The sequence below is a fragment of the Opisthorchis viverrini genome, assembly GCF_000715545.1.
Source record: "Opisthorchis viverrini unplaced genomic scaffold opera_v5_9, whole genome shotgun sequence".
In the NCBI taxonomy this organism is placed as follows: Eukaryota; Metazoa; Platyhelminthes; class Trematoda; order Opisthorchiida; family Opisthorchiidae; genus Opisthorchis; species Opisthorchis viverrini.
In genome coordinates, this window is record NW_008751665.1 from 3,483,368 (window position 1) to 3,510,849 (window position 27,482).

A 27,482-nucleotide genomic window follows, 5' to 3' on the forward strand; every position below is an offset into this window, starting at 1 on the left:
CCAAGGCCACGAGGCCTTAACGGTGGGTCTATGTTTTAGTTAAACATGACCAGCTGGATGACGCCAAATCTACTGCTGCACCTTCTCTGATGTTCTGGCTCCGCATTTTTTGCCGTTATGCTTTTCTTGTCACGTGTCAGATGAGAGTCCTCTTGTTTAGCCCTCCCTCTTTTGTTTTTTTTGCCCGCTGCCTTCAAATCCCAGCGAACTGAGGTTGCTCGATATCCTCTCCAACAGAGCATGGTAACTGTACTTCCCCGCCTGTGCTTATTTGGTGATCATGCCTGCTTCTATGATGCCCACCCCCAATTGATGCTAGCCCTTTTCCTAGCCCCCTCTGCCCACAACCCACGCCAGTCTTGCTTTTATTCTAACTGTAACATTATTATCAAACCTGACGGTATGCCACTCACAAGCTGGGAAATGAACATTATTATCATCAACACCTTCCACTTTCCACGCAGCTGGACCTAGCCAAGTTGGCGAACCGTAATTTTGGTGATCCTAATTTTACGTCCATTCATACCATCCTTCCCTTCATTTCAAGCTTCTTCAATTCCATTACCCCTCATGTCTGGAACCATTTTTGTAATACATCTACCGATACAGCTCGCCCAATTGTCCCCAAGGCTTTTCGTTGAGTTTTTCGACCACTTCCATGGACTTTCTCATCTAGGAATCATATCAACAAGGTAGGTGCACAGTGTACGTTTTGTATGGCCCCGCATGAATGAGGATTTAACACGCCGGGCCAAACAGTGCATCACCTGTCAAAGAAGTAAAGTAACTCAGCGCACGAACTCACCTAGCAGTTCATTTGCAGTCCCTGATGCTCGATTCACGCACGTTCATCTTGATATCATTGGTACAGTTTCCCCATCAAACGGTTTCACTCATACTCTTACCATGGTTGATCGTTTTACCCATTGCCAGGTAGCTAAACCCATTTCGGACACCTCAGCTGAAGCGGTAGCCCTTTCAGTTTTCCAGCATTGAGCGAGTAACTTTGGCGTACCTTCCTCCGTCGCTACCGAAAGCAGCTTGCAGCTTCAGTGTAACCTCTTCTTTTAGTTTTTTTTACACTACACGGTTTTCATCCAATTTCGACTACCGCATATCACCCCTATTCCAACGGTCTGGTTGAGGGTTTCCATCGCTATATCAGAGGTGCGTTGACTGACTATCTTTATGGTCCTCTATTCCACCCCTCATTTTGCTTACTATTGGCTCCACTATTAAGGAAGATCCTCGCTATTCGTCAGCCGAACTAATATACGGTACAACTTCACGTTTTATTCGGTGAACTGGTTTCCTCTTCTGGCGCACAGCCCGAATCACCCGCATTTGTCACCCGTCTATCTAAACCTCGAGCGACACCGGCCAGACGATCAACGTGAAAAGAACATATCTCAATCTGTCTCCCTTCTATACGATGTATATCTCTCCGACGTGACGCAACGAGGAAAGCCCTCCAACCCTGATGATCCCTCCAAGGTTGTCGAACGTCATTCTAAATACTTCGTTTCAGAGAGAAGCGGAAAGCATGACACCGTCTCCATTGATCGTCTTAAGCCTGCCTTCACTGAAGCACCCACGACCACATCCAGCTATCCCACCAGCACACGCACCCACTCAAGATACCCCTACCGCCAACCTTATTCCTTTAATAAGTCGTTCTGGATGACACGTCCGTTCCCTCAGCACTTCACCGATTACCAACTCTAGGTGAGCGATTTTTGGTTTATTTCCGTTATTTGAGCTATTACTTCTTCCACGTTCAATGATCTAGTAAGGGGAGTACTGGGGTGTTTTGTATATATATTTGGCTTCCATCATTGTCAATTGCATAGCCGTTTTTTGTTTCAATGCGAAAAACTACAAAAACGCGCACGTGCAAAACATTCACGCAATACAATCGTGGTCACGTGCTTTGACTCTCGATTCTGATTTCGCTTGCGCTTACGGCGGTCATTTCGCGGGCTCAAGTGCTAACTCTGGCGTCAAAATACTTCAGACCATCTCCGAAATCTATTATATGTGGGAATGTTCAGAAGAAGACCCCTGGGCAAGCATGATTGGATTATTGTTTATTCGCTGACCTGGGCTAACGACGAACTATTTTAAAGAGGACAATCTTTAGCGAGTCTGTTCCAGCTGACATCTTTATTATTATATGCTCAATCTAGTGGCATTATTCTCATTTCTTTGCCACACATTCCTGGCAGAGTAACTCATTGCATAGGCAGACCACTGTGCTTTACGGGCAAAACACGCGGAGCCACTAAAAGCCGTTAAAGTGCAAATTCCGCGACCATGGTTGAACTCAAGTAGTTTTAAACAGCTTTAAACGAATTTGCGGCCGCGTGCAAAGATATTAAGAGTTGGAATAAATAAGTTGATGTACTAAAACTCCTTTTAAAGTGTTCCTACCTTCAAAATACCGGGACAAGTCGTAGCTTGCGAGAATCTAATTCCGTTTCGCGAATACCGGACGCCCTAAATACCTGTCAGCTCAACCTTGTTTGTGAAAGCTACTCACTAGAAGCAAACCGAACTTAATTCTGCTGAAATTATTGGGGTTTCGAAGTAACAAGTTTTACGAGTTGTTTAAATGTGGTGGCTAACTTACCTGGAATTTCAAGATCACCGATTTGAATGTGATCATTAGTTTTCGAGACAAAGCACAAAGTCCATTTTGAACCCGTTATGACGTTCCTCGGTGTTCTTAAAATGGAAGATAACATCTACAGCATATTCACCGTAAATTTTATCAAGGCGGATAGTTAAGTAACCTACATATGCGTTTCGTTCGTCAGACGTAGCAAATAGAATGAGTTAGTTCACCGAACTTCGGCACAACAGTTTCTTTGGGGAGCTCATCTTGCGTCTAGCATCGTGCAGTGCTGAGGAAGATATTCATCAGTGTGAAGGATCACTGCTCTCTGATGTGCACAGCCAGTCAGGAGATAATGCCTGACTTTCAGATATTTGTGAGTGAATTGTCAAATACCGGTAAGGGAATTTTCCCGCTGGAAGCCATGACGTCATTCAGCTGGATCATTTCATAAGACGCAAGGGGCATTACACGCAGGCAAAGGCGAATTGTCCGCCTTGTGTCACTGCTTGTGCAATTTGCCGCGTTACAGTGTGAGCTACTACAGAAGGTCGTGTTCTAATATCCATAAAAAGGGCATGTAACAACACCGGAGGTATCCTCGAATCCTTTTCGGCTAATTAGTCTCCGACTCCATGTGGTTGTACGCCACTGAATAAGATGGACCAAGTTCTAAGCTTTTGCGTACTGCCCTGGGTATCTTGTATTCATGGCTAGTCAAACTCAGCGCATCTTTTCACTGCTTGCAACCGCTTTAGCGGATGAACGCCATGACTTCATACATTTGCGTTCCTGCTATTTTCTCCCCTATATTAGTGTACCAAACACTGTTCTTTTCGGTCTGCAGCTATGAAGGAGACTGAAAATTAACTGTCTTCTTGTGCCGATTTTTACCTGTTCCTGCTCTTTATTTGTTCTCGGCTATGTCCACCGGCATCCGCGTTCTCAGTTGTAGTAGGTTTCGCTTCTGGCCTTGAGAATGACGTCCCAAAAGCCTTTTTGGGTCTGGATGACGCTCTTGCATTACTTCATAGCATTCTTGCATCCACCAAAGAACTATTCTTGATGTGTGGTTGCGTCAGCCCTTTGTTTTCTCCTTAGGCCATAGAGTTAGCTCGGATGCATTTTCTCGGGTATCTTCAGGAAAAATTTTTGGATGGCCATTTCCCTAAAAGTGTTTACGCAAGCGTTTCCCTTACTTTACCTGCGATTCCAGTGTGTTTCATTTTATCTTAACGCACTTGAACAGTTCTAGACTCTACGTTAATCGTAGCGTCTGAAATTGGTTCCGTATGTGCTCTCTTTCTATAAACTCCTACTCGATAGTCTGACGGCACCGCCCAAAAATACAAGCTTTCATCGTGGACGTGCTATCCTCGAAAACACTTTATTGGGTTAACATCTCCATCTTTCATCGTGAACGTGCTATCCTCGAAAACACTTTATTGGGTTGTCAGCGGTAGCCTACCGTGGTAAAACTATGGGCTACATAATGAATCTTACATTCGGGATTTAGGACAAGTACAACAGTATGCTCTGGTTTGTCTCTGTGTTGCTGTCAAATGACAGGACTACTTTGCACTTATCCCCGTGCGCAAGAATCGGGGTAAACACGAATTCTACCGGAATAAAACTTCACATTCTATTTTAAGCACAAAACAAGAGAGCGTGAATTTATCCAAGACTAGTACTGGACAGAAATCGTCACCACCAAACATACTGAAGTTGATACGACTGATCAGTTACTAAGACCATGGGAACACCACGGCAAAATGCCTAAAAATAGACAAGAACACGGCAAAGATACATGCGGGGGAAAGAAGTGGATTAGAATCCAGAAGACCAACCGGGCCTACTGGAATACGCATCCACATAAAAAGTTACAAAACGAAATCGAGCAAAGAACGCTGAGCTATAGAAGAACTTCTAAACAAACCATCGGAATCGAGGACCTATCTCATTACAAGATGAGCAACTATGTCCATCAGAAATGCGCGACCAACCTAGCAACCTCGAGAAAAAATGCCCAAAAGCAGCAAACACAAGAAACGGGCTATTCGAATCCACGAAAGCAAACTGACATTGTAACGCCGGATACTAGTGATGAGACACACGAGTAGTATGTTTTCCCATAAACCCGATTCGCGTCTACCATAAAGTTGCGTTTATAACAGAATTTGTGGAATTGGTTTGTAGCGTTCGTTTGTGTTTGAGTGACGGTCAATGAGTATTCAGGAAAGTTCAGGAAGACACGTTCGAGAAGACGGATATTCACATTTTACAAGCAAGGTGCGAATGGGAGTTACGTCTCCGTGTCCAATGGTCCTTAACTGTTCTGTTGGTGTTTTCAAGTATACAACTTCGTAACGGAGGCCTTCATCCTTTCATTTGGTTAGGTGACCAGGATAAGGATGGAGATCCTGTGGGTACAACTCTTTAAGGATTTGCATGTTCGGACCTTCCTGAAGGACTTCAAGGAGATTGCAGAGGCTACTGGACTGGAGACCAGCTGGGGTAGCTTGGCGGCGCTGAAGCGCCTTCTCAGAGGATAGAGAAGGCGGCCCTGAATGTAACCAGAATAGGCCCTCGGAGGGTAGACTAAGCCACCACAAATGAAGTCCTTGCAGCGCAGTTCGACACACCAGCCGACCACCAAAAATCCGTGAAGCAGCCGGGAATGAACCGGGAAGTGGTCCGACGGTTTGTTCGCCAGCCTGCAGCGGCCACTGGATCGGGCCTTTCCGGGACTGGACGGAGTGTCGCGCCAGTAATTACTGTCTGACCAGTTCGTTTAGGGTGCGCAGCCCGCGCATGGTGCCCTGTTGCGGTATGCGGGGGCAACTGGCCTGTTGAGTGTGGAGCACCTGGTGCATCTGGCACGGAAACTGGGCGGAATTTCAAATGGACCAGGGAAGCACATGAGGCTTTCGAACGTGTTGAGGCGCGGATGCTGGGTAGGCAACTACAACTCTCAAACTACCCAGGGTCGGAGATATGCTCACTGTTGCAACGGACGCTAGTGATTGCGGTATCGGCGCAGTTATAAAGCAGAGGAATGGAGTTATCGAATATGCCGGTCGTGTTCTGACTGATGCTGAACATAAGTAACTAACCACTGAGAAAGAATGTTTAGCTATCGTTCGGTCCCTGGATAAGTGGAGGTCATATCTACTTGGACAAAGATTTCATGTCAAAACTAATCACAAGCCTCTCGAGTAGAACAGGACCATCAGAGATCCTCGCGAAGAGCCCGCGCGCTGGGCACTCCGGTTGCAAGAGTACGACTTCACAATCAAGCACATGCCAGGGAAGGAGAACCACTTGGCTGACTGGCTGTCAAGACAGAGGCCTGAGGCCCCCAGGGTCATGACTGGGGCCAATAGCCCCGCCGTCGAGCCAGGTTCCGGAAGGTTAGTGCAACTCAAATGGCAGGATCCTGTGTTCGGAAGGGTGCAGCCACCTTGTTGGATGGAAGGAGGATTGGAAACGGAGAGGGAGACAATGAATCGGAAACGTTTCAGAGTCACTTTGATCTCTTGAGTCTGAATGAAGCTGGCCTAATTTCCTAGGCGCCACCGATTCGAATGTTATGCTGCCAGTGATACCGCGCGTTTTGAGACGGTAGCTATTGTCGAATGCCACGAGATAGCGCATACACGGTGCTCCAAGACGTATAACTTACTTCAGCAGAGGGCTTACTTGCCCGGGATGAGAAGTGAGGTGATAGATTATTTGGTGTTCTGTAAGCGGCGCCAACTGACAGGTGCAACCCATCCCACGAAACCCATTCCCGTATCAGAAATTGGCGAGTTCTGGTCCGTTAACGTCATGCGCCTCTTTACGGTGACGACCAGCGGAAATCAATATATCGTAACAAGTACAAAACGCCTGTTATGGTGGATCGAAGCGGCAGCCGTGGCAAATCAACGGGCGATGGCCATCAGCGGAGTGGTAATACATCACGTTCTGGCCGACCATGTGATGCGAAAAATGATCCTGACCGATCAGCGGCCCTGCTTTGACAGCGAAGAGTTTAGGAATTGCTTAAAAAGCCGGGCATCAGACGTTTAAGGACGGCAACATAGCACCCATGCAGCCAACCATGGGATGCCAAAAATGATTCCAACTGATTAGGGGCCTAGCTTCGAGAGCGAAGAGTTCAGGACTTGCTTGCAGATGCTGGATACCAGACGCCTAAGGACGGCACCACAACACCCGCAAACAAATGGTCTAATCAACCGTAATAACCGAACGATCAAGGAGTGACTGACGGCGAAAACGGTTGACTGGAATTGAACCTGCTAATGTTGTTGCTAGCCCCTCGTGCTTCCATTCAGCCAAGAACAGGCAAGTCCCTGTTTATGTATGTGTAAGGTCGACATCCGCGCCTTTCGGTTGGTCAGAAAATCGGGCTGTTACCGGCATCATGCTTGTCTCCGGAGGAGCTAGAGGAAGAAAGTAGGAAAGCCCGAGAAAACTTGGCCGCCGTTTAGGAAAGGATTTGAAAGAAAAGGGCAAGCAGAAGGGCACGACTATTCCCCATATGCACGAAGGTCAAGTGGAAGGGTCATCAGAATCCTGGAAGGAGTTGGCTGGGGTCTCGAAGGTTGGGCAGTCAATGGCAAGGTCCGTTTGGCGCTATCGACCGCCCGGGGAACGTCTATACAATCCGAGGCGGTCGGGGATCGAAAAGACATAATAGGACTCAGCTCCTGAGGTGGCATGTTGCACCCAAAGTGCGGCCGAATAAACCAGCTGCTGAAGCCGACCTAACGGAGGTAACTGAAAATAGGTGGCATGCGAACGACCTTTGAAAGAGGGAAGGTATGTGACGGTGGGCACTACTGATGATGAATCCAACAAGTATGTGTTTCTCTCGTGAATCTTCTTTGCTTTGAAAAGTGAGAATTATTACGGAATTTGTGGAATTGCTGTGTAGCATTCGTTTACATTTGAGTGACGGACAATGAGTATCCAGGAAAGTTCAGGAAGACGCGTTCGAGAAGACGGATATTCATATTTTACAAACAAGGTTCAAATGAGGGTGATGCTTTAATGCCCAATCGTCTGTGACTGTTTAGTTGGTGTTTTCCATTAAATAACTTCATAGCAAAGGCCTCCTTTCTCTCATTAGTAATAAAAACCACCGTAAGCCCTGACCGTATGGGGTAAAGATAAACAACAAGGCAAAAGCAAGCAAGAACCGACCAATAGGAGCAGAAATGGAAGTCCTCGGATTGAAGCTGCTCAAAGCATCACTCGAATGTATGAAATACAGGCCACAGCACAAACCGAGGCAAACTAATGGGATGCCGAAATGATGTACAGACCATGAAATTAAAGTATCAGCTGATTACGCCCCTTTGCTGTGTGATCAAACGTTTCCCAGCTGACTGAAAAACCCAGCACATATATAAACGACCATTTGATTAAATGCTAGTTGCTTCAGTGCTTGGCTAATGCGTCAAGCCCGGAAAGTTAGGTAGGACGTAATTTGTTTTGTCCTATAAGGTCCTTCTATTTAACGAGGCGTTATAAGCACGCATTACCCTTCGAGGTTGTCGAAATTGCCATCCCATCCGTGCTTCTACGGTGGCCAAGTTGTTTTCATCCTGCTCCTCCGTCGTTTCAATCAACACTCACAGTATTTGCTGATCAATGAGTTTCTAGCTGCTATTTTAATTTAAGGTCCTGCTGAGTCCCTTCAAGTCATCAGTCCGTATGTACCCGTGCAAGATTTGCTTTGAAGTGCCTAAACATGGCTGCCAAGTGTACCTGGAAAGTCAGATTATAACACCTAACTCCATGTTTAGTTGAGTTGGTTTAACAAAATATTAACATGAACGCCTTAGTGGTGCTGTACTTAGCTTTCCTTGGTTATGGTATATTTCTTGAGGCCTCGTCTGACTTTCCGACCAAAATGTTACACCACATTTGACCGTTTATCGTGCAGTTGATACCTTCTCAACCATTCACATTGCACTGGAGGTACGTCGTGTTTCGCCATTGTATTGTCATCTCTGCCAATCAGGCTTGTCCGAACAGTAGCTTCGTTCAGCTGCGAGTGTAGCTCAAGGCTGCAGCTGGAAACCGTCCCTTCGACTGTTGCTAGGACCCGATGCCTACTTTGGAGCGTGTCACCGCAAGGTCTGTTGGTTGATTAAATAGCAGTACAGCATCTGTGACTACTACTCCGACGGAGCACTTTCTTGACCTTAGTTTATCTAGACCATCCCGGTCCGTATATCTAGGACTCGTGAGTAGAGTTTTATTTTTTGCCACTAGTAAACCAACTTTCGTTTACATTAGATAGACGTTTCTCCTTTTTAGGGCTTCAAACTTCCACCAAATCTAGGCAAGGTGATTGTGTTTTTATGCCGGCTCTAAAAACTGTCTACTCTACTTGAATGACCAGAATTTAGCAGGTAATGCATCTTGAAACCTGGATTAATCCAACTTTTGGCCGTGCATTTGACACGCAGAGGCGACCAGTCCCGAACAGTGGGCCTCCAAACGGTCTATATTGACCGTTTCTAACAGAATATTTGAGGTGCTCGAGCCGTTCAACAAAACCTTTTTCGGGTTTTATCTTGTGTTCTCTATTCAGGTCTGGAGCAAGCATCAAGAGAATGCACCATATTCATTGAAAAAATTAAACTACTTCGCAGGGCTATGCATCCTCATTGTTAAATCATCGAAATCGCCAGAATACAGTGTTTTACAGCACTTCAATGGCCTCTTGAGGATTTAAGAGTGTTGTAGCTGCTGGTATGATACATATCTAGAGAGGGACGAAAGTTTACGCATGCTTTTGCCATGAGCAGGGCCTTATCAAGATAGTCGGGAAGTCGCTAGAAGTGACTTCCTGGTGCTTCGGTCCGGTCATTCGATAGTTCATAAGTTTGTAGTGCATGGGTGCAAGTTAGGAACGAGTAAAAATGCCACTGTCACTCAGCACCTAGTCTAATCTGCACTCACTACGCTTTCACAATTTTGGATGCCCTTCTCCCGTTATTGCTAGGTTTCAACTGATAAAGGGTGGAAGGAGAGTTTTATGGCCACATTTTGGCGTTCATGTGGCCTGATTGCCAAAAAAAGCCTAAGGACAGTGATCTAGTTTGAACATAGCATTGTGGTCCCATAAACATGCAAGTGCCCGAATAACAAAAGTCATTTCCATCCTCCAGAGAGCTAAGTATCATGTGTCAGCAAAGAGGAGGACGCGTTCTCATGGTCAACGTTGGTTTGCTGACCGCCCATTCCAAAATCGATTAGGTAGACTTTGGGCGCTCTTGTTTATGACCAATCATCAGCCCTTATCATGGAGTGCGACATGAATATAAACAGGCCTTCTATGTGACGTGCAAAATCTTAGGACTGAAGTTAACAAAGACTAGAATTTAGCTATTAGTGCGAGGGTATGGGTGAGATGGTGAATGTTGGTTGTAAAAATTTCAGGTGTAGGCAATGTTTATTAGTACGGCGCGTCACCCATTTACTGGGTTTTACAGGGCCGTGTATTTCACGCTAGACACTGATAAGGTTGAGGCACAACGAACCGAAACCTGTCCCCTAAACTGGTGTTGACTTACAAGTTTCTTGAAAATAATCTTGCTGATTTTGCGGTGAACCTGGGTATAGAAGATGAGTACAATGTGACATAGAATTGAGACCGTCGACTCCGTGGTTGTCAGAATCCTACCTTGCCGGCTAACAACTCAGTAGCAAAGAGCGGCTCTGCACGTTATCACAAAAATTCTGGACAGAAATTCCACATAGCTGTCCAATTCACCCTGTTTGAACCCCGCTGTGCCCGTGAAAGAGGAAGCAGTGACTCACAATTGTGTGTGAACTAAAATCACTTGAAAGGAGCGACAAACATGCTGAAACCTACTGTCACACGTGAACATTAGCCTGGACATGCTGGTCACGTTGATTGTCTTCATCCGTTGAAAAATCGAGATAGAGAGAGAAAAAAGGCGGGAAACGACATTTACAATCTTCCATGCTCTGAGAATTTTAAATCATGTTGTTTTCCCGCGATCACTCATACAAGGAGTTCAAACTACCGGTGCAAAGCGGTTGCTTTGATTCAATTCCCGGATCTTGCCTGATGTATTTAGGTAATATGTTAAGAGGAAAATTTAACACCAAAAAACGAAATTTAGCGAGGCTTTAGAAAGACCGGAATTTGTTAAGATTATTCTTAAACCATTGGATGTCAGCTCCGCAGGTACGAGACTACTTCTTTAGGACATATTGCATCAGCCATGAGCGTGAAAACAGACAAAAAAATCGAAACGAGTTGGGGACATGCTGAGACTTCAAGCAGCGAAGAATGTACATCGTTCCCGTAGTTTGGTGCCTTACTGCTGCAGGTATATCATTGATTTACAGGATAACCACTGAATTAAATGAACTGATGGGACAAGGCAAAACAATTTTACAGATAGGGAAGAGGCAGAATGAATGCATAGTTACGTAACGAGCCTCGAAACTCAGAGCTATTTACTGACTCACGCAATTTGGAGGCTGATGTATCTATCTCACAACAAGGCCCGCAGCCTTCCTGGGTCGTTAGTGCTTATAGCGAAAGGGAATGTGAGTTTTGTCTTTAGTAATTCCATTGAACACTCCCGACATAATCCATCCACGTTTTCGCACGGCAAGCCACTGGTTCCAAAATTTCTTAGGCATGGAAGGACGGGTAGGAATTCCTCAAAGGATTCTTGTTCAAGTGAACATGTAGCGGACTAGGACCTTATCAGCGTGTTCGGATAAATTAAGAAGCAAAGTTACCAATACAAAATCACATGATCACAACAGGAAAGGAATGAGTAGTCAAATGGGGACTCACGAATGTGTAGATCCGATAGTCCACTACACCGATCCAAATGAAGTAACTGGCTGTGAGAGGAAATATTCCCTTGTCGGAATTTCTCACAGATGGTTCCGCGTGCGTGATATATTCCACGGTAGGAAAATTATTCACGGCTAAAAAATGCCACAGGGATTTATTGTGACGTTCAACGGTTGACACAAGCACAGAGATGTAGTCCCACTGGCTCAGCAGTCAACAAACAGTTCAACGGAGCGTAAATACACTCGTTCAGCAAGAAGTCAGCAGTCGCACCGGAAAATTGTGTATTCGTAACATTGAAACAAACGTCATGGTACAATGTGAACGACAGTTACAAAATGTGGTTCAAGATCAGGAAGAATGGTAAATGTGACAACGGATTACAGACACTACAAACACCAGAGATCTGTATGGCGCCCCCCAGTGGGAATAGCACATCTTTCCTGCCAGTCATATTCATTCCACTGGTACAAAAAACCTTACCTCAATCTGTGAATACCGAATTTGGAAGCAATAGTCCAAAGAACCAATTATCTTTTCTGACAGTTACGGTAAACCTATTGTCCCAATGCGCTTTGAAGCTATTTCGCAGGTTCCCACATCAAAATTGGGTAATGTAACCCCATAATGAGACGGACGAAACATGTACTTAGCTACACTAGAAACACTTAGGTGGTTTTCCGTTGCTATCAGCTCCTTTGCACGCTATGATGGCAAACTGCAAAATGGTAGAGTCACTGTGCAGCAAATGAACTGTGGATTCAGAAACCTGTCATTTAACAGGTCTGTGCCATTTAACGTTTGGCCGATAGCACGTCAGTGTACAATCTTAACCAAGCAAAAGTTTCTAGGCTTTTCCCACCAATCTCACAACTATCAGCACGATCACAGCGTCGAAACGGCAATGGAGAGGAGGATAAAACCAAGTAAAGATTCTCCCAGTGTAGTAAGTCCTTAGCTCGAGTGCGATCGAAACGGCTGCATGTATGTCAACGCCAGGAGGTAAAAAGCTGAACGAATTTTAATAAAGTGATACAGATTATAGATGGATGCGGAAGGAAATAAGTGAACAAAACTCGAGCGAGACTTCAGTCGTAAACCGGAGAGCATGTGGCATCGGTAAAGTATAGTTAAGTAGTCAAATGACAAAAGTGAAAATGAATGGATATAACCAATCCCATTGCTTGGGCTTGCGAAGTTTGAGTGCGAGCTTTGCACTGACATCAAGGAAGGATACACAGAGCAATGGAGTGGCGCGGTTCTTGACGTTCTACTGACAATCACGCTTATCGAGAACGCTCACGTCAAGCATATCGGAATTACCCAGTTTATAAGGCGGACTATTATATGTAAAATAATAGTTCCTCAAAGGTTGAAGTATTGAAATCAAACTTTCACACAGAAGTGTTCTGTTTGCCGGTAACATACAAAAGCCCCGAGATTCCCTTAAATTACCATAATTTTAGTGGAATTTGTTTGGATCGCTTGTCTTGCGAGGATTTCATTCGCCCCGAAATCAGCCAATGAATCCGCTATTGCTAGAAATGCTCTGTGAGAGGAGACTGAAATGAAAATTTCCCAAAATATTTGGGAAAACATTTTACGCTGATGTCGAAATATCATGTGGATTAACTACAAACTACTCACAACGTTTCAGTAGCTGAATGGGCGAATGACTTTCAACATTCGATGCTGGACGCGATGTAGGTTAACACATTTTCTGTTGACATACGGCAGAAGGCGAAATATCTGTGTCTGTTGTAACCGCTTAAAATGTGTGCACGCTTTTAACAACAGATAGACAAACTGTGAGGTGATTAGTCAGTTCAAGCGCATTGGATGCTTGAACATCCGGAAGTATCTTTTCGATAACGGTAATTTTTCGACTGCATAGGCTCAAAAGCAGCAAAGCAAGTGCATGGCGGAGACGTATTCCTGCCTTATGACAGACCGACAAATATGGAAAAATTATTAGTTGTCGCGTACTGTCTCACGTTTTTGTCTAGCTTCGACGGCAATAATACACACCGCAACTGTGTTCTAAAAAGTTCCGTTTACAATTCTTGTATAAAACAAATCATCTCATCCATAAAATCTGTGATGTAACCGGTTTATGTAGGAATTGCTGGAGATATTAGCTAGTTTTTTCGGAGGGCTAACTAAGACGCCGATTGTTGACATAACATTGTCATTGTGGTGGTTTCTCTAAGAGGGTAATTTAGCCACACATGGTTGCTGGGTGCTCTGGGACTGCGCCCCACTGATGAGTCCCAATTAGAGTGAGACCGGTCAAGTTTTCAGCAACCTCACGAGTAGTATGTATCCTCACTAACATTTAGGGAAAATTCAACTGGATGTGGTGTTTCCATCTTGCTCCTCCCACTTAATTCGCACAATTTCACGGCAGAATCTTAGCCTTTCGTTGTCATTCGTTCCTGATCCCTCAGTAGGTGGGCACACAAAATGCCGGACAAATGGCAGCATTACAAGACGGCTTACAGTGTTCGCTTTGTTGTGTGGCTCCCGCTTCCTCACTCATTGAGCATAGTAATATTTTGCAATAACCAGCGGTGTCTCCGTCAAACAGACTCCATCTGCTGTAACTATGCCATTTTGCTCGACAAATCCCGGTATTCCTATCTGATCTTGCGATTAGTCAGCCGGTCACTCCGCTCCCTTGATGGCGTATCCGGGTGCAGATGTGTATGACGTCAAGCTGTCCTACATGGGACGGTCGCACTGAGCTCGTGCGGATAAGTCGCAATGCAAACAATTCAATGTAAGCACTATGATAGTATGCAGGGAATCGATCACTTCGAATAACCGGCCAGGTGAATTTTTTTAAAGCTGTTTTTTGCGAAATAGGCGAAAACAACTGTCAAACTGACATTGCCAAATTGACTGCGTCTTGTGTGTTTGTCTCCTATACAGTCTGGTGACAACTCCAAACTGTCACATGTCGTGTCTGCGTCACTGGCCTGGTTCGAGCTACATGTGCTAACAGGTATAGAGTCACCAATGATTCCTCCGGTTCGATTAATCACCAAAACGAAGAAAGCAGACACAAACCACACCTCAGTCATTTAGGTCAGTATAATTTATCATTATTTGAACGACGGCCAAGGCGCACATTCTGGCAGACATTGTCTGTCGATGACGGCAACAGTTCGGCCTGCTGTCACTGAGATGTGTAATTTCTATCAATAAATCAGCCTGTTCGGTGACGGGAAGCTGGCTCATCTAGGGCAGTTTGTTTCCCCGAGAGGGAATACAATGGAAAAAAAATTCTGACTACTGAAATATCTCCTCAGTGGGTCCACTATAACCAGCTTTATTACAGTAGATGGCAGCGTTGCGAACGCAAGAACTACTTTGTTAGTGGAGCCGATTTACTGAATAACTATGCTTTTCGAGAACATAATTATGATATACTCGTCCTGAGTGGTATGATACGTATTCACGAAACGGCCTCAGTATGTAAAATGCCACTGGAAGCATACCAAGCGTGGTGGACAGAACTTTGGTTTTTGGCCGTTTGTAGCCAAGGCAAAAGGATCGCCTTCGTGTCAAAAATGTGCCAGATGACACACAGGGTCGTCGATAACATTGGACACCAAAAATTTGCATTGCACACAAAACCCCCCTCAAGATGTGAAAAGAGGATATATTATGCGACATCCATCGAATCTTCGTTCAGAATGTTCTTCCCAAAATCACGCGGGTCACCAGACAGTCCCAGACCGTATCGTGTGATTCAAACGCAAGTGGTACGTATGCCATACTTCCAAACCGTACGACAGTCAGCAAAAAATACAGGCTATTCCGCTATGATTATTAGTGCTTGAAGGAGTTACGCATTGTGTTTCTTGGAGGCTGGTTGAGCTGTCGCTAAGAGAGGGCCGGATTAAACCCAAAATCTAAGCGAAACTGAAGTGAGTAGCCCTTGCTTTTATTTGACACCAACTTCGAACATTGTATCGATCAGTCCAATCCAAAATGAGCACGAAGAAAACGAGTGTATCAAGTCTAAGTTGACTCGGAACTTCGGCCAAGAAACAGAAGGCCAAAAGTGGATCGGACACCGTTCTGCTTACACTCTGACTTGCTGGTTGGAAGCGGCTTCAAGTAATTGGATTTCACGTTCATACAGTAAACTCATCTCTACCAAAGTGATGGTTATTTTGGCGGACTCGTCGATAACGGTCAACGCAGTCACACGGAACAGCTAAATGCAGTTTTAGTTACGAAAAATGAAAAACGCATCTATGTGACATCTCTTCAGCTAGTAGTATTGTCAAGCTTAGTTTTGTAAGTCGCAAAATCTGGCTGTACTATAATCTTGTCCGTCCAAACAATCGACACGCAACACAACTTCCTCCCGCTATGCCGTCACTGATGAGAACAACAGTCTCGTCTTTCATCACTCACAGACCCAACAAAAAATTTTTTCCAAGAAACCGGTGAAGGAAAACTTCGTAAGTTTATGATAAAACGAGACATCCATGTCCCGAAAATCATAAAAATGCAGCTACTTCCTTGCTGAAGCTCATTTCCGAATGAGATTCGAGAAGAACACTGCTGAAGCTGAGTTGGCCGAGCAGTATACCCTGAGAAGGCCTCATTAAGTGGAACCGGAGGGACTCGACCCTTGAGAATGTGTTCATCATCTCTACTTCCATTGACTGATTGGTTCGGAATGGCAGCTTGAGATTTCCACTACACGGAGGGATAGAATTTGAAGGCAGAGACAAAGAAGATTATCTCATCACCGTCATCCCAACCACTAGACCCTTTCAGCCTCCTGAGAAAAGAGCTCTCGGTCAATCATAACATACTGAGAGACAGAAATATAGACAGTTCCGTTTTGGACGTGAAGCTTTACCAAAAGCGTTATTGATAGGTTCTAAATGCAGGTCGTTTTACGAGTAATAAATAAAACGAAGTGGATGTAATTAACGAATGTGGGGACTACTCCATCTGAACTTTTTCGCACGTTTTATGTACCTTGGTCCACTGAGGTTGGCAGGTATAGCAAACGACTTTTGAAGAAGTTTTCGAGTTTTTTTGTGTTGGTAAGTTGTCGAGAAAAATAAGTACTTTTCCCACCTATCCAACTATTCACTCACTCACTCACGAAACAAAATGTTGGCGATCCGCACATTTTCAAAGTGACGATACTTCTCTGGCTCTTGACAGGGATCAGTACAGAAAAACTACGTGGGCTGGCACATTTTCAGCCCTGGTGTCCCTACTTTACTCGACCTCATTCCACGACACCTTTCTTCCGGGCGCGAGGTTTGTCCGAAAGTCCCCAAACGATTATTCATCTATTTGTCCTTTATTTTACCGCATACTTTTATGGATATCCAGCATCATCCGTTGGGAAAGCATCATAGAAGAATTGTACCTCGAGGGTCTATGGATGGAATTGATGTGCCAGGGATGTCGCGATCCAGCACAAAGTACGGTGTGGTATCTTGTGGGCAGTGTCCATTTCTGCTTAGAAGGTGAGGTGGAAATGATGCCGATCAGTCGAAAAAACTTTATGTACCTGTCTGCAATGCACAAACGAACTCCAGTCGTTGACTGATTTTCGCAGCTATGAACGTCAGCTCATCCATGAATCAATACAAGCCCTCAGGTCATCCGATTGTACTTGATCATCTCTGTATGAACGAAATCTTAAAGACTAAGTGCTGTGAACACGAAACAACATGTAGCGACTTCAAGGAGGTTTACGTAGAGCAAACAGTCAAGGGGCTACGTACCATAACTGGTGAACACAATCAGACCAACCAACAAAGCACCGAGTATGGATACAACACCGACTCCGTCTGTTAGCCGGACACGACCTCACAGAGTGATTCAGCACTGCTTGTACAAGATTTCCGAAATCTTTTCGACGGAAACTCGATACAAGCAGTGCTGATCAAAGGGACAATACGCTATCTTGAAAGTCATTCTAGCTGAAACAACTAGTGCCTTGTGTACAGTAACTTTAGTTAGAGAAAAATGCAACGACTCGACTGAAACTCAGTTGATTTTCCCGTCAGCTGACTGCAAGACCTTTCGGACTGTCTATCTGGCGGGTATGATCTCATAGTTCCCCCAGACCTTATCTTGTAAGTGAGTGGAGTTGGACATCCACTCAAATCAAGTTGGTGTTGGCGAGTGAAATCCAGTTGAATCGGTTGAGTTTTATTTGTCTTCCTGATTGAGTTCTCACTTTATTAAATCGGCCCAAAATCTTCTTGGCTTGTGGATGCATTGCCTGCAGAATTGAAACGGTTGAAACACTGTGAACTAGGATTCTTGGTGTAGGACCTCTACCAAGTTATTCTTCGTGAAAAAGTGACATTCGTTCGTAGGTTGGTTGAGAAGACCTAATATAAGAGTGTAGTAAATTTTCCAGGAGGCCGGCTCAACCACCATAGACGAAGGAACGTACAGGATAAACTACCGTGGATGCTCCGTTTGCAGAAAAATCTGACGCCCCCCCCCCATATGAGGACCGTTCCCGAGGTTATGTGTGTAGCTGAAATCCCTGTGAAAAAATACTTTTGAAAAGCTTAAGAAAATCTTATGGTTTTACTCATTTATAAATCAATCTGTTCTGAGAAGCCTTTATCGTCTCATTATCCTTAATGTAACAAGCTATCACAATGAGTAGTCATGCTGGTCCCATGACTTTGCAATTCACTTTTGCATGGATATTTTTATAATTTCATGCCGCTAATATACGACAAATATCACCCGAATGTTCATAGTGTAGACGCAGTCAGTCTGAACTACCCACGATAACTTATCACACCACATCCACTCCACCGAAGCTTGTTTTCAAGGTCGTGGCGATAAACACTACTGCCGAACAAAGCGCGCGACATTGTTAATAAAAACACATCTCAGAAAAGAGGTGGAAATAACGCGCCCACGTCTGTCTGACAAAGCATACTGTGTTAGCTCAAAGCTAAACTCAGCCCGCCGCGCGCATCAGCAGAAGTGAGAGTACACGGGGTTTCCGGAACTCCAAGGTGATCCTGTTTGCGTGGACAGTTTAGGAAGACTGAGAACTGCGGTGCAGTAAGGCTGCCATAGAATTAGCACTGGTGGTACCGATCAAGACAGTTGCTTTACAGGGGAGATTCTAAGGAGGGTCTCGTAATTTTGCACTTGTCGTTGAGCAAAACGTACACAAGCTTTCATTCACTTCTGATCACTCATTTTCATCAAGGATAGCATAGCGAGAGATTGGGTAAAGTTTTACTGGAGCATGACAGTTTGAAAGGACATGTGTCACAAAGCGAGTTTGATCAGACCGATCACACTTGGTCACGGTGAGGAGGGTTGTCCAAAGCATTAATAATAGCAGAGTGGTGACAGCAGCATGTATGGTGGGAAAGGACGTGGGAATAAACGTAACACACTACTCGTAAGGTTGCTGACTACTGCACCAACTGAAACATGAGATGGTCTGGTGCGGTACATTTGGTTGCTTAAAAACATCATAAACGAGTGATTTAGCTGGGTTCCAGGTGAGTTTCCCGCAAAACCAAATTGGTTTGCAAATGAATGTATGACATAGGAATAAGTTGTGTAAGAAAACTGAGGATCGCTTTGTACTTCAAACCGATGAACAGGAAGATGCGCAACAAGTAATCGGAAAAGAAGACGTTAAAGCGTTGGATTATCTTCAGTCATACTTTCCAGTATACTCAGGTCGTGTGGACCGGTTCGATAAATTTGCAACCACTGAAGTCAAGAACTACAATACTACCTCAACTCTTTCGAACACATCTAGATTTAGAAAGAACAACACCTGTAGTCTTTAAACCTGTCATTCTTGTGCACATTTATGACCCGTACTGCTTCTTGGAAGGTGATTCAATCCATCGATTTGTAGATTCAAGTGAATTAGGTTTGAGTGTTTGTAATGTACTAATCATAAGGTTGCTGAAAATCCATCGACAGCCCACGACCGGTTTCGCCCTTCCATTTCGGGCTCATCAGGTAGGCGCAGTCCCCGGGTTTCCGTCAACCTTACGTCCTACTTGAAACCAAATTGCACGAAATTAGCGAATATACACTCATCTGCAAACTAATTTGGTTCTTTCGACAGACTCACCTGGAACCCAGCTGAATCTCTCGTTTGTGATGTTCTCAGGGAACTGAAAGATATTCAGCTGGGTTCCAGGTGAGTCTCTCGAAAGAACCAAATTAGTTTGCAGATGAGTGTATATTCGCTAATTTCGTGCAATTTGGTTTCAAGTAGGACGTAAGGTTGACGGAAACCCGGGGACTGCGCCTACCTGATGAGCCCGAAATGGAAGGGCGAAACGGACAGTTTAGGAAGACTGAGAACTGCGGTGCAGTAAGGCTGCCATAGAATTAGCACTGGTGGTACCGATCAAGACAGTTGCTTTACAGGGGAGATTCTAAGGAGGGTCTCGTAATTTTGCACTTGTCGTTGAGCAAAACGTACACAAGCTTTCATTCACTTCTGATCACTCATTTTCATCAAGGATAGCATAGCGAGAGATTGGGTAAAGTTTTACTGGAGCATGACAGTTTGAAAGGACATGTGTCACAAAGCGAGTTTGATCAGACCGATCACACTTGGTCACGGTGAGGAGGGTTGTCCAAAGCATTAATAATAGCAGAGTGGTGACAGCAGCATGTATGGTGGGAAAGGACGTGGGAATAAACGTAACACACTACTCGTAAGGTTGCTGACTACTGCACCAACTGAAACATGAGATGGTCTGGTGCGGTACATTTGGTTGCTTAAAAACATCATAAACGAGTGATTTAGCTGGGTTCCAGGTGAGTTTCCCGCAAAACCAAATTGGTTTGCAAATGAATGTATGACATAGGAATAAGTTGTGTAAGAAAACTGAGGATCGCTTTGTACTTCAAACCGATGAACAGGAAGATGCGCAACAAGTAATCGGAAAAGAAGACGTTAAAGCGTTGGATTATCTTCAGTCATACTTTCCAGTATACTCAGGTCGTGTGGACCGGTTCGATAAATTTGCAACCACTGAAGTCAAGAACTACAATACTACCTCAACTCTTTCGAACACATCTAGATTTAGAAAGAACAACACCTGTAGTCTTTAAACCTGTCATTCTTGTGCACATTTCTGACCCGTACTGCTTCTTGGAAGGTGATTCAATCCATCGATTTGTAGATTCAAGTGAATTAGGTTTGAGTGTTTGTAATGTACTACTCATAAGGTTGCTGAAAATCCATCGACAGCCCACGACCCGTTTCGCCCTTCCATTTCGGGCTCATCAGGTAGGCGCAGTCCCCGGGTTTCCGTCAACCTTACGTCCTACTTGAAACCAAATTGCACGAAATTAGCGAATATACACTCATCTGCAAACTAATTTGGTTCTTTCGACAGACTCACCTGGAACCCAGCTGAATCTCTCGTTTGTGATGTTCTCAGGGAACTGAAAGATATTCAGCTGGGTTCCAGGTGAGTCTCTCGAAAGAACCAAATTAGTTTGCAGATGAGTGTATATTCGCTAGGTTTGAGTGCGTTCTGAAAATCACAAATTTTTCTTTTCGGAATTCCAGCATTTATCCGTGCTAAGTCATCTCCAGCCTATACAGTCCGCAATGCCTAGGAGATATTCCCTTCACGTTCAAATGGTTGGTACCCATTGTATTTTGGAAAAATAAAAACAACATAAATGAGTTTGATCCACTTCGGCACATATCGAACATTCATCAGTTTATGTCCCCAGATTTCCGCTCTGACTATTCATAGGCCCTACTTCTGGCAGCGTGCTCAGTCATTGATAAGCACGTGTGTGGCCAAATGCTGACCGGCTAGAAGCCAAAGTATCTGTCTTAACCGAAGTTCCCGGAAACAACAAAACTCCGGTAACTTAGACTCGGTTATTAGAAGAGTTACTGTCAGATCTGGGAAACTTCATCCCTATCAAGACCCTAGTCCCCCTACTGTGGGTGATCACATGATTCCTTAACTACCAGTGTAACGGTGATGCTACTGATGGGGAGGTATGCGAGTAGTATGTGTCGTTCGCGGAATTTCGCTTTGTGTATCTTGAAAAGGGGAGATCTGTTACCGAATTTGTGGAGTCGCTTTGTAACATTTACTTGGATTGGAGCAATGAGTGATTGGAGTCAAGGAATATCCACGAAAGTCCAAGAAGACGCGTACAGGAGAAGATGGATTTCCAGTTTTTGTAAATAAGATGCAAATAAGAGTTTTGCTTCCCTGTCCAATAGTCTGTAACCGGTCAGTTGGCATTCTCTAATGAATAACTCCGCAGCGAAGGCCATCTTCCTTTCATCAATGACAATAGTAGATCTCCCGATCACACCGCTGCCGTCCAGTCTTGTTTACTAGGCGATTTACCCTAAAATGTTACCACGCATAAGTAATCGAATCAAAAGAAGTTCACCTCCACATTTTAAGAGCTGGTGAGTGGGTAAAACTGGGATAGGTCACGTGATTCTGTGGCTGGTAGTTACAAGTCCGAAAATTACACATTCCATACCGACTGAACAATACTCCCTACGCGAACTGCATTCAAGTATAAAATATATCAGTCTCAGTAGGTACGGACTGTTCTTGATTGATACGATACCCGTATGGACGTCATTCTCTGTATCTCCGGAACCTAATAAGTAGGCTTAGAGATCAAAGTAACAACATTTGAAAGCCACGAAAGGTGAAAACCCGGGGACAACAGCACTGAGAAGTAAGTTTGATGTAGTCACATTCTACTGCTTGGGCTTCTCCCCATCAAATCCCGCGCGCATTTATTGGGCGCTCATCACAGACTTGCTCCGTGATTTGTTGCCCATGCCACTGCATACAGTGCAATTATTTTTTCTGTTTTCATTATTATTGTCATTCATGTCAAATATACACATTTGAATGGCCCAATCGAACCATCCCTATATTTTACTAACTTGAGATTCCGTACTTCTCTAAAATTGGGAGTCATTTGGGTTCGGTCATCAACTCAAATTGTTCAGATTTCCCACTCCCTAATTCCCCACTTGCCCTTTTCTTTTTCTTCGATTGTTACGGTCATATTTTTGTCAAGCCGAGCTGAGGTTAATTCGGTAAAAAAAAAGTCATCTTACCGATTTGCAAATACAAATCGTTTATCTGAGGTTAATCGGTCAAAAAAAAAGCAACCTACCGATTTGCAAATACAAATCGTTTATTCAGACTATAATGGACTGCGGTATAAGATTGATATTGAGGGTATAACCAATTGCGCGTTACTCTACTGATCGGTTAGAATTCATATGGGTTACTTTGAAAATGGCCGCCAAGGGGTTGCAATATACCTTCCGTATACCTCAGGCAATTCATAACAGCATCTTTGTTTCGCGTCATCTGTTGACTTCTACAAAGGATTTTTCCATTGTGTCCTTGGGCTAACTCGGATCTGTTGTATGTTGATCCGACGGAACCATGTGAACATTCATCACATGCAAGGAGAAACAGATTAACCAATCAGAAGACAGGCTCAAGGTCATACCTGGTTCACTGTTGCCCATCGATAAGCGCAGACAAAGTAAACGAGACTCACAAGCCAGTGACATGACAAAAAACTGAACGAAGCTCTGCCGCTACGACTTTTTCCCATACAGTAGGACTTCTGTCTAGTGAAAGTACTTTTGGGGCCCGTTTTGCGACTCTAATTCTACCGTAAGCACATGAATTCGGGTGAGATTGAGTAACGTGAAGAAACGGTTCCACGAACACTAGGCTTGTTAGGGAAGATTAACCCTCGTATACATAAAACATGAGTGTAAAGTTGGCTTTGGCAAAATCTGGATGACCATGTTTTTATGCCGAACTCAGAAAAAACAGCCAAAATGTTTTAACGGAACAAGCCACTCCCTTGAGATCTCTACAACAGTCCACGACCGGTTACGTCCTTCTTGGAGCTCACCGAGCAGACAGACAAAGGCTCTTGGCGTACTTTGTCACCATACGGTTATGGATAGGTGAGTCAACATCACCTCTCACCACGACACCTACGGCTTTCTACACCTCAACCAAAAGCACGGCCATCACTGTCGTAGTGTTTCAGGTGCTTTGTCTGAAGAACTTACACACAAGGTCGTCTGTGGTTTACAGACAGCCAGAAATGTGTGCGTACAAACATGCGCGCACATGTGTCATGTCGAATTTGATGTGCTACGGTTGATTGACTCGGTTGTGCCTAGGCAACTGCCCAGAACGTATCTTCAGGTGAAACAAAGTTTCCGACAAAGCGTAGTACACCTTGGACACCTCTAAAGAGTACCCCCTCCCTTTGAGTAGTTTCTGCAAACCCACTATGGTAATTTACACTTTTTGGGTTTGAATGCGTGTCATATTTCAGTCTCGGTGAACTGAAAAATTGCTTTCGCTTAAGAGGAACGCTGTGTGGATTGTGGATGTTACTCACAAAAGGCAATATATTTCTGCGTTCGGTTATACCGCATGGCGTTTCCTTCGAATTTCATCTCTCCATCTACACATACTTATTTCGGTCAAATTGGTTCCTTCACTAGTGGTACACTTTGAGTGGTACGCAAGAATTTCCTGACAAAAGATTCAACTGATTGATGCCGTAGTGATTGTAGCACTCCCAGACCAATCGTCATTAGCAACAGCACAATATCAGAGCTCAACAATGCCGCAAAACCATAAGTTACTTGAAGAAAAAATAAAAGTGGATGGCAGGGGGCTTAGTACTAGTCTACCGCAATGTTCCCAAAGTGCCCACAGCAACAGTCATTCGTTACGACAGACTGGATAGAAACTGACAGCAGTGACAACGCCGTTGACGTCGGTTAGCAACCACATCTTACAATACTTCCAACGATGCAGAGCGCGGACTCCATCGTGGAAGGTGAGCAGCACCGACAATAGTCAGGCTTTCATATCTCTCTGTCAGGTCATAGTTCGGCCACTTTCCTGCTTGCACCACTCTGAATTAAGCGCGGAAAGCCACTCTCTTTTTGGCAAACAAGGATTCGGCATGCGCAATACACGACAAGACCAGTGCAGCTTTGGTGCTAGAAACATTCCTAGACTGAAGCCGAAAACTTGCTTTCTAAGTGCCCCGTTGCCAACGCGAAAGGTGGTTTCCAGACAACAATGATAGAAAACGTGGAGAACTCACATTCTGGCTACTCGCAGGGGCCATATCTCACAGCCCTACAACAAAGCAGTCCCTACTGTAGCCCGATACACACGTCCTTTGAAATTTAGGACTATACCGCTTTGCCGACATAAGTGTCTGAAATGGGCAGCTGCGACCCGAGTCTTAGAGGTTCATGCATTTACCTCAACTGTCGCATTGTCGTGGGAACTTGTACAACCTAGAAACTACGTAAGGCACTCCACAAATTTGAGTACCTCTCCTTAAATCTTAAGTGACATATACAATGACTGCATGTCCAGGAATATGACCTTAGAAGTCGTGAGTGCAAAATGCACGCCAAGCGACCTGATAACCTTGGTCAATTCATCCAGAAACACTTGTGTCTTTTTCTCTTCCAAAAGGACAATGATGTTGTCTACACATTCCGGATCGATAAGGTCTCTGTCAGCAGCGTAGACCAGAGGAGTTTTCAAAACCATCCAGCGCTCAGTGTATTATCTCGTCAACCATGAAATCGAATAGGAATGGAGAAAAGTGGCATCCCTGTCGGTTCCCACTTTGTGTACGGAAGCTTTTTGGAGAGCTCCCACATACCCGAAAGTTTTTAAATACAAGGAGCTTACGATATATTCCGGCCCATTCCTTGCTGAGCTAACTTTTTTAAGGAGAACAGACCAATCAGCTGAGTCGAATGCTTCTTGGAAGTCCAGGACTACTGAAATTCTGAGTCGTTTATATGTCTGGTGTCGTTCAAGAAGCCAAATCGTGGATGTTCTTCTCTGAGCCACTCACAAACGTATCTAAGGAAATGGAAAAAACAAGGAATGCCAACCTACGAGGCTTCAAATCAAACATGAAATTCAAACAGTTGCATTTTAGCTTCGTCAGTAGCAACCTGGGTTTAGTTCTTTCAAAATTGGGGTCATTCATCCCTTTAAAGGTTCATTCAATAATTCAGTTCCTTGCCTGACAAAGAATGACATAGAGAATACAAGTAAAGGCCACGGCACGAAAGTCCCCATAAATTCCTGCAAAGCTCTTTCAGTAACATGAAAAAACACCAGATCAGTTGCTTTATAAACCTCTTTTCTGAAGGAACATTTCAATCTTATCAGGACAGACAATGTAAGTTTATAACTAAGAACCTCCGAGCACACCAAAGTCCCATTTTTGTCGCGTAAATAGATCACTCCAAGCCAGAGTTTCTCATCGTTTCGGCACATTGCGCTTTTGACGGTGTGCACTGCGGTTGTTTGAGCATTCCGATTGAGCCAAGCGGTCAGACTGAGCAGGATCATGTGGCCAGAGGACACAGTTCTTCAGATCCGGAATTACCAAAGTACATAACAACTAGAAGGGCAGTTAAAAAACCCTCGGCTGGGGGAATCGACGTGCACAAATTTTTGTCACCTACTGGTTCAGATCGTCGAAGTCATAAAACCGAGCAACTGAGATTGCATAGTTAAACGAATGATCTATTCTTGCTCGTAGTGTGCAGACAAAAGTACCATTAAAGCGTACGCATTAAATGACACGACACTACCGACGCAGATCTCAAATAATCAGACAAAGCAAAATATACTGGCAGAAGTCGTCTCCAACACCTCAATCCACTACTGGAAGAGCGCATGCATTTTTTCTGATGAACAGAATAGTTTAGATCCTTTGTCAGTGGTTTCTTATCGTCACTCTCGTAATCTGTCATCCGTCAGTTACTAATACCAGGTTAACAGCAGAACTGTGCTTTGCCAAACAAATTGTGAATAAGAGAGTAGGGTTCAACAGGAGATTCACTTGAGTCTGTCGTTAAAACCAGATTGATTTGCAAATGAATGTATTCGTCGAAATCAGTCCAATTTGGATTCAACTAGAACAAAAGGTTGACGGAAACTCGAGGACTCCGCCTGCATGATGGGCCCCAAGAAGGGCGAAACCGGTCGTGGGCTGTCGAAGGGTTTTCAGCAGTGTCCTTTCAGTAGTGTCCTTTACGGTTCAAAGTCACTACCAGTTTCCTTGCTTCTGCTATCCCGTAAAAGCTATCTATGCAGAAGCAAACGTTCCAAGTCATGCAAAAGTGAACGGCAGTAATACAAAACCACAATTTATTGGAACTTGGCGCGCTTCCTGCCCTAGCCTGAAAGTTTCGTACCATGAATCATCTGCATGAATGCCTTACAACTTGAGGAGATTCAAGTCCAAGACCTTCGAACATCACCTTTTAAACTCATGTGACCAGCTGGCAATAGGCAGATGATTTAGACTGACTATCTGCTAATAGTTGTTATGTAGAACTGATTAATTTTACTCACCTACTTATTTGACTATTTATTTATTTAGCTAGTTAGTTAGTTAGCCAGTTAGTTAGTTAGTTAGTTAGTTATTAGTTAGTTAGTTAGTTAGTTAGTTAGTTAGTTAGTTAGTTAGTTAGTTAGTTAGTTAGTTAGTTAGTTAGTTAGTTAGGTAGTTAGTTAGTTAGTTAGTTAGTTAGTTAGTTAGTTAGTTAGTTAGTTAGTTAGTTAGTTAGTTAGTTAGTTAGTTAGTTAGTTAGTTAGTTAGTTAGTTAGTTAGTTAGTTAGTTAGTTAGTTAGTTAGTTAGTTAGTTAGTTAGTTAGTTAGTTAGTTAGTTAGTTAGTTAGTTAGTTAGTTAGTTAGTTAGTTAGTTAGTTAGTTAGTTAGTTAGTTAGTTAGTTAGTTAGTTAGTTAGTTAGTTAGTTAGTTAGTTAGTTAGTTAGTTAGTTAGTTAGTTAGTTAGTTAGTTAGTTAGTTAGTTAGTTAGTTAGTTAGTTAGTTAGTTAGTTAGTTAGTTAGTTAGTTAGTTAGTTAGTTAGTTAGTTAGTTAGTTAGTTAGTTAGTTAGTTA

The 27,482-nt window shown here is 44.0% G+C and overlaps 1 protein-coding gene across 1 annotated transcript in view; it reads right to left on the bottom strand.

Annotated features, from left to right (window-relative positions):
* Window positions 1-4,998: 4,998 nt before the first annotated feature.
* T265_00925 (hypothetical protein) overlaps window positions 4,999-27,482 on the bottom strand; it is a gene marked incomplete at both ends in the record, with an annotated part of 85,226 nt that continues 62,742 nt past the window's right edge. Inside the window, 2 exons of the mRNA XM_009164820.1 lie at window positions 4,999-5,361; window positions 12,930-13,023. Of these exons, the coding sequence (XP_009163084.1) occupies window positions 4,999-5,361; window positions 12,930-13,023 (457 nt within the window). The remainder of the gene's footprint in view (window positions 5,362-12,929; window positions 13,024-27,482) is intronic.